The sequence below is a fragment of the Lontra canadensis genome, unplaced genomic scaffold (genome assembly GCF_010015895.1).
Source record: "Lontra canadensis isolate GAN:19392208 unplaced genomic scaffold, GSC_riverotter_1.0 scaffold207, whole genome shotgun sequence".
Classification (NCBI taxonomy): domain Eukaryota; kingdom Metazoa; phylum Chordata; class Mammalia; order Carnivora; family Mustelidae; genus Lontra; species Lontra canadensis.
In genome coordinates, this window is record NW_022631201.1 from 1,040,123 (window position 1) to 1,047,788 (window position 7,666).

At 43.6% G+C, this 7,666-nt stretch overlaps 1 protein-coding gene across 4 annotated transcripts; it reads right to left on the reverse strand.

Annotated features, from left to right (window-relative positions):
* Nucleotides 1-788: 788 nt before the first annotated feature.
* ASB12 (ankyrin repeat and SOCS box containing 12) lies at nucleotides 789-7,444 on the reverse strand. Of its 4 annotated transcripts, none has more exons than XM_032848759.1 (3): nucleotides 7,320-7,444; nucleotides 1,466-2,262; nucleotides 789-1,047 (listed from the first exon to the last, which is right to left on the reverse strand). In XM_032848759.1, exons 2-3 carry the CDS (start codon nucleotides 2,259-2,261, stop codon nucleotides 914-916), a joined length of 930 nt encoding a protein of 309 aa, XP_032704650.1. In that variant the 5' UTR covers nucleotide 2,262; nucleotides 7,320-7,444; the 3' UTR covers nucleotides 789-913. The 4 variants fall into 4 exon arrangements, with proteins under 4 accessions (XP_032704650.1, XP_032704648.1, XP_032704647.1 ...); XM_032848757.1 differs by having other exon boundaries at nucleotides 1,466-2,315; XM_032848756.1 differs by lacking the exon at nucleotides 7,320-7,444 and adding an exon at nucleotides 3,334-3,455 and having other exon boundaries at nucleotides 1,466-2,315.
* Between the last annotated feature and the right edge of the window lie 222 nt (nucleotides 7,445-7,666).

A 7,666-nucleotide genomic window follows, 5' to 3' on the forward strand; every position in this document is an offset into this window, starting at 1 on the left:
TTTTTCCTTTCTTCTGGTTTGACCAGCATCTTTCTTCTGTGGTTCTAGCACCCAGGGACAAGTCTATGATTCTGCTTTCCATGAGGGGACCCCTGTCCCAAGATTCTGACCATACCTCCTCCATCATCCCTTCAGTTTAGGGATAGTGTTGGCATCCTGCTGTAACTAATTTCTGGGTTACCTTCCTGTCCTGCTCGGATTCTGAACCTATCCTCTATGTAACATATTTCTTACCTGCATTAAATTCTCTGCTATAGATATTTAGTAGTTTGTTTTCCCAGTTATGTCTTTCTTTAATTTTTTATTTCTTTTCAGTATCCCAGAATTCATTGTTTATGCACTACAATTATATCTTGACTATAAACTGGACTAGTGGGTATGCAGTCTATGATTCAAGGTGAATGAATGGAAGGATCCTTAGTTACTTGACTCAGAGGAATAGGGGGTTAGGTGACAGCCCCAGAAAGGGTGCCTTGTAGCAGTCAGAGAAGTGAATGGAGGTACAAGGCTGAGCAAGCAGATGCTACACTTGCATCCACTTTAATTCTTTAGGACCTTGCTTCTTAGGACAACACAGTTCTAAATTTTCTTGAGAATCTTGAAGGAGGTGTGAGTCATTGGGTTACTTTTTTTTTTTTCCCCTTTCCATAGCCAGGACTCCTCTGCCTGTCAAATGCCAGATAATTACCATCCTTCCACTTGGCCAACCAGACTGCTTTCCCCAGTGAACCTCGCCCCCCATACACATAGCAGTCATAACAGCCACCAGGATTTATTTTGATGAGGATTTTATTGTGGAGGATAATACAGGAGAGCAGCTCTAGGTGAATAGGTGTAGCTGTAGTGTCCTCCAGCTACCTGGATCCCCAGGTGGTTTTTGTAGGCATTGTGGGTTTATGGTAAGGCTGCAAGATTACACTTGGTGTTTGAGGTAACTAATCAACACAGGGGGAATGTCCAACTGGTCAAGGGCTTGTGGTTGGCTGGTCTGGAGCAGAGCTCTGCGGATAACTAAACGGGCCTGTGATAGTAGTGACCGAGGAGTGGCTACGGCAAGAAGAAACAAGTCATAAGAAGGAATTCTCAGTGTAATTCTCCCATCTAAGCCTGCATCCACCCTGCCCTGGCTCCTGCAGCTCTAATTGCTTTCTCCCTTCTATGAACCGTGCCTCCCCCCCCACACACACTATTCTCAATGCATGGTGACAATAGGAAAACACACGTGTTCAAGGCCACAAAACAATCATTGGCAGAGCCAGAACCAGAAATTCTGTTAATGCTACTCCCACCTTATCTTAGTGATCCCTTCTTTAATAAAGAATCATCTTCTCCAATGGGGTCCTAGGAGAGGGAGGAAGATGGTTGTTTCTCCAACTCATCATAGAAGGATTGGCTTCGGGGGGGATTTGTGGCCCTTGGACCTCAAAGCCAGAAGGTCCATAGACCTGAGATGCTTGAAACTTACCTCGGGCCTGTAACAGCAATGCACTGCCTTTATAATCCTGCAAGTTCAGGTCCAGCGAGAGAGATAGAAGGTGGATATTAGCACCAAAATCAATTAACAGCTGGATGTATTCTGGTTCACAGTTATGGTGGAGACAGATTTCCAGGAGGGTGCGGGGCCGTGGGACACGAGCCAATAGGCTCTGGTCAGTACAGTTGTAGTTGGGGTCTGCCCCATGAAGCAAAAGCAGGCGAAAACAGTCAAGATGCCCATAGACTGCAGCCAAATAGAGGGGACCAGAACATGAAGCTATGTTTGATGCCCAGACTGGTAGTTTAGCGTTGACATTGGCCTCTGCACCATGGCCCAGGAGTTCCTGAAGAATGGCAGCAGCACCATCACGGGCAGCTGTGAGTACGGGAGAACAGTTGTTGTAGATGCTACCACCAGGACAGGCACCAGCTTCCAAAAGCACACGTACACAGTCCAGGTGGCCATGATTCACAGCAGTGAAAAGTGGTGTCTGTGCCTTGACATCCAAACTGTCAACATCAGCACCATGTGCCAGGAGGACCTGCAAACACCTGAGGTGGCCATAAGAAGCAGCCAAGCGCAAGGGTGTCCCAGGAACACCCCAACCACTTCTACTGTTGATGAAACGTTTGTAACGCTCCTGGCACAAAAGCTGGTCCAAGGTATAGGAGTCATTGTCATACACTGCTTGACTGAGAGCCTGCTTCTCCCCCATGTCGGTGTCCTCCTCCTCCTTGTCGGGCTGCAGGAGGGAGAAAATCTTGGTGATGTCCATGAGGTTCATCCTGATTGATTGGAGCAGAACTATTCTCATTATGAGCAGGAGGATATGCCAGGTCTGTGGGTGACAAATATTGGGGGAAGACTGAGGGCCCCACATCAAAAAGCCTGGATGCCAGCCCTTTCCCCCCTCCATTCATCATCAGGCTCTTCACTCATGGGCCCCTTTCTTCCAATTCCTACTTCATCTTATTTTAGGGCTCAGAGATAGCTTCCAAAACAGATCAGGCCATTTCACAGCTTGGTGCCTTTGTATATGTTGTTCTGCTTGACCTTCATCTCCTACTTCCGGGAAGCTTTCCCTAATCTCCTCTTCTTGCTCAGGGATTCCAAAGGATCACATCTAGACTTTAGCTATGAACTTTCACACTATATTTGCACTTATCTGTGCGTTAGTGCATAATTCCAAGATAAGGAATGCTGTATCCGTCTTGTATTCCTCCACTCCCAGAAGGACTCATGATTGGGGATTTGATAGAGGCATCTTCCTTATTTCAGAATGTGTAGACTAATGAAGTGGCTCTGGTCTGGCAGTTGCTAGGCCAGAAGAATGTTGTTTTGTGTTGTCAAGTTGTCATCCCTAAGCATTCTGACATTAGTCTCATGGGGCGGGCCCTCAATTCCATCTGTCAGCCTTTTAGATGAAGTTCAACCTCTTCACAGTCCTTTATATGTGACCTCCCCTCAGACTCAGGCCTCATGCTTAGCAACAGAGTTACACAGGAAATGGATGCTGAATGACATTTACTGATTAAGTAAAGATGACATTACAAAGAACACTTCAAGTAAAATGAAATCAAAGAGATGGCAGGAAATAGTCATTTCCAGGACAAGTCCTCTTTGGTGGACAACTGGCTTATCCCCCAGGACTACTTCAATACAAAAGTTGCTTCGATTCCCAGCACTTCCTTGGATCCCATGGAGTCCCCATCCCTTTGAGTCAAACCTTTTCCCATCATCTCTGCCCAATACAGCTTAGAGTCTTTGCCTCAACCCTCAATTCTTCTCTCACCATTATTCCTAGGCCTTATAAAACTATCCATGGCCCAATAACTGACTTAACCCTTTGACCTTACCTGGCCTATTCCTAGTGCTCCAAAGACAAAGTCACCCACCTCAGTTTGTAATGTCATCAGGGTAAGCTGGTAGGTTTTTCAGATCTCAAGTCTCCCTACTCTCCCATACCCTGCAGCCGTGGTCTCAGGGCCACATATCTCCTTTTATTCACCATCTACCTCCACCCCTCTTTGTTAGCCTGGTACTTTAGGTACATACCTCATAGAAAAAAACTGTGAGGTGGGTGGGTGGGGACTCCCTCAACTTTAGGCCCCTTCTCACCCACTAGCATCAACTCCATGTATGGTCTTATTATTTGAGGTATGCAATAATAAGTAGAGGATTTTAAAAATCAGACAGACCTAAGTTTGCAACTCAGCACCCCCAGTTCCTAGCTCAGAAGACTTGGGCAAATCTCCTCCCTTCTTCAGGACTCAGTTTCCTCATCTACAAGACAGAAATGATTGTCCCTGCTTCATGGTGCTATTCAGAGGAAAACAGCTACCTTAAAGGTGAGTTTCCTCTATCTACCCATCAGCCTCCTCAATGGCTCCTTCCCCTCAACCATCTTAGGAAACAAAACACTTCTACGGTCCTTTCTCTTACTCTAGTTACCTTTCTCTTTATCTCTTTCTTTTTCACTGAACGTATCCAAAAAGTTGTCTACCATCTACTTCCTTATCTCCTATTCATTTCTTTACCCTCTGCAGTCTGGCTCCACCTTTCCTCCATCACACTGAGATGGTTCTTTAAAAATTCATCCTTGTGGTTAAATCTGCTGGCTTCTTCTCAGATCTTTCTTTCTGTGACCTTCCTGGTACATCTGTCCCCATTAACCACTTTCTCCTACATACTCCTCCTTTGGTTTCCTGACCAGCACACTCTCCTGATTTTTCTCCCCTATGTTCTACCCTGAAATAGTTATGCTCCCCTTTGTTCTCTCCTTGATCCTCTTCTTTCCAGTCCCAGAGCTCCAGCTCTCATGTTAATTCTGATGATTTCAAGTTTATCACTCCAAGCCCCCCAGCTCTCTTTTCAGCAAAATGTATTCACTGAGTTTCTTCAGATACTTCAAAGTCAGCAGTATCACATCACCACTACCATCACCATTCATCACCAAAGTAGATCTGTATCTGTTTCTCACTATTCATCTGGTCAACCAAACCAGAAACCCAAGACTCATCTCAGTCCTTTTATATCTTTGTCCTATGTTCATCCAATTACTCATCAAGTCTTAAGGATTTTACTTTCTAAGACCTCTATAGACCACGCCCTTCAGACTTATCCCCATTGCCAGTGCTTTACCCAAGCACCTATCATTCTTTGTGTCAACTATTATAGTAGTATTTTAGCTGTTTTTCCATCTCAATATTTTCTCCACATTATAACTAAAACAATCATTTAAAAACACAAATCTTGTCTGTGTGAATCCCCTGTTTTAAATCCCTTAATGGTTCCATTTTCTCTCAGAGTATAGCCCAAATACTTTGACCTGGTTCACAGGTCCTTTATGAGCAAATCTTGGCCAGTAACATCTCCAGGCTCACTTCCTGCTATTCCTCTACTTATACCCCATGATCCAGCAATAAGGGAAAATAAATGACAGCTCTCCATATACATCATGCTTCTTTCTGTCACATGCAATTTCTCTGATGGGTTAATTTCTCCAGAGTTTGTACTCTTATATAACCATAGCAGTCATGAAACTGCTTTGTAACTCCTTTATATGGGTCTGTTTTATACCCACTGCATAATGAGAGGACATATAAAGTAGTGGTAAGACATTCTCTGGAATTCTGCTTCAATCCCAGCTCCACTACTTAATAGTTGTGTAACCTAGAGAAGATCACTTAATCTCTCTGTGCCTACTTCTTCATCTCTAAAGAGAGGATGATAGTAGTACCTGCTTCAGGGAGTTATTGTTAGGATTAAATGAGTTAACACTTAAATTAATAATTAAATGAGTTAAGCATTTAAAATAGTACCTGAATGTAGTAGTCAGTAGCTCAGTAATTGTAGTACCAAGTGATTATTATTACCTAGGTCTCCAATTTCTACTATTGCTCCCTTAGTTAAAGTTCTATAAATTCAGAGAAATGCTTCAATTCATTTAATTCCCTTAGTTTAGAGATTAAAAGCCCAAGGCTCAGAGGAGAGCAGGGACTTCTTTCTAAGGTCACATGGCTGTTATTGTCAATTTTCTCATTAGCAAGAACCCAGAATACACCTATAATCTTGTGCTTTTCAAACTTATTTCACACGGTGGGACAGGTAGTATCATCCCTATTTTGTGGGTGAAGAAAACTGAAGTCTGAAAAGGAAGGGATTTGCCAGGTGCCTTACATCAAGGAAATAGCAGATCCAGGAATAGATACATGTTTCCCTAGTGCTCATCCTGTTCTTTCTACTGCAACATTAAAAGCAAACACGTGCCCCTTTCCCTTGCCTTAAGTAGAGTTACATTGCAGTTCCCAGAATCCTTAGTTTTGAGGATCATGCTGAATTCCAGAGACTTCGGTCATGGAATATTTCTTTACAGACCATTTCTTCTGACAGCCTGTGGGGATTCCCTTGCTATTTGGTGGAAGAGGAGGCTGGTTCAAGGGAGATGAAGAAGGCAGGGAGTATGGAAGGAAATGCTGAAGCTCTCACAAAGGTCATACCAGAAGTCCACAGCAGGGCCCATCTAATGAGCCTCCAAAGGGAGATCAAGTCATGGACCCCAGCTGACTTGGACACTTGAGTGAACTGTGCCTTACCAGATAGGGTAAAAAAATCTAATTAGTCTATTGTCTAACTTCACTTTGCTGTAGTTATTAAGCTAAGAGATATTATGTGACCATTCTATGCAAGGATCCCCTTCCTGATCCCCAAAAGGCAAAGGTTTTAAAACTTTTTTTGTGACATTGACCTTTATGGCGATTTGGTTAAGTCTCTTGACTCCTCTCAGATTGTTTTTTAATACATAAAATAAAATACATCAGATTAAAGGGAACCAATTATATTGAAATACAGCTATTTTTTAAACTGCATGATGTAGTAATAAATGTAATTTATTAACACATTAAATGCCAATATCTATTAATAATTTAAGTAATGATAAGTATAAATGATATTTCCAGATCTCATCTGCAAGTGTAATATGATATGAAATATGATTTCTTCTGATAACCAAGTTATAGGAACTGGTAATACTATAGCCTTTTGCAGTCTGCTTGTCCTCGAAAGGAAATGGTAAATTTCAGTTAGAGATCAGAGGTTAAAAAAAGGTAGTTGTTTACTTCATCCATGTTTTTATACCCTTTAAATTCTATCTAAGGCCCTCTTCTAGGTTTATGAATACATGTTAAGAACTGAAAGGAAGAGGCTGAGTTTAGTTGGCCCTGGAAAAGTTCTTGAGACATTAGTAGACTATTTTTTTTAAGATTTTATTTATTTATTTGACAGACAGAGATTACAAGTAGGCAGAGAGGCAGGCAGAGAGAGAGGAGGAAGCAGGCTCCCTGCTGAGCAGAGAGCCTGATGTGGGGCTCGATCCCAGGACTCTGAGATCATGACCTGAGCTGAAGGCAGAGGCTTTAACCCACTGAGCCACCCAAGCGCCCCTAGTAGACTATTTTTAAGCTTTACCTTCTTCCCCACAACCTGAGGAGCTCTGCCCTTCTGCCCTTGGGTCCAGCCAGATGCACCCCACAACAGAAACATATAACACACAGGGATACAAAGACAAATCTGTACCTTCCCTATATTGTATAAACACAATTTCCCTCAAGAACTAGAACCTAGGCACACACACCTTCTTGGGACAGACATAGCAAGAAGCCATTATCATAATCCTCCTTCCCTATATGGGCAGATTTCCCTACCAAGCTCCCAAGTGCTCCCAGAAACCAGATCCAGTAAGAAAAACCTATGAAGCATGGTGGTTACAGGTCCATGGGCCTGCAACCCTAAAAGTTCATTCCTGCCTGGCAACATCATTTTGTTTCAGGCTCCAGATACTCACCGGGCTTCAGCCTGAGGCCAGGCTGCCTGGAGTCGCTGCCAGCTGCTGCCCCGCTATGAAGCACTGGGCCCTGGTGGCCCCTCCACAGGGAACCCCTATTTGCCCTGAGGCTTAAGCAGACGGGGTCCTTGGTTTCCACTGTTAACAACACCACCTAAAAGCTAGGCATCAGGTCCAGGTGTTAATTTTAGGCTATCCTTCACCCCCCTTCCAAGGCAGTCTTATCTTACTAATGTCTTTCTGGGAGCCATCCCAGCAAAAGGAGGGGGGACATTTGCAGGGAAGTCCTGGAAGCTCTGACTGACAGATAGGTGCTTGGTGAGGCAAGGCCTCAAGTTTCTATTCTG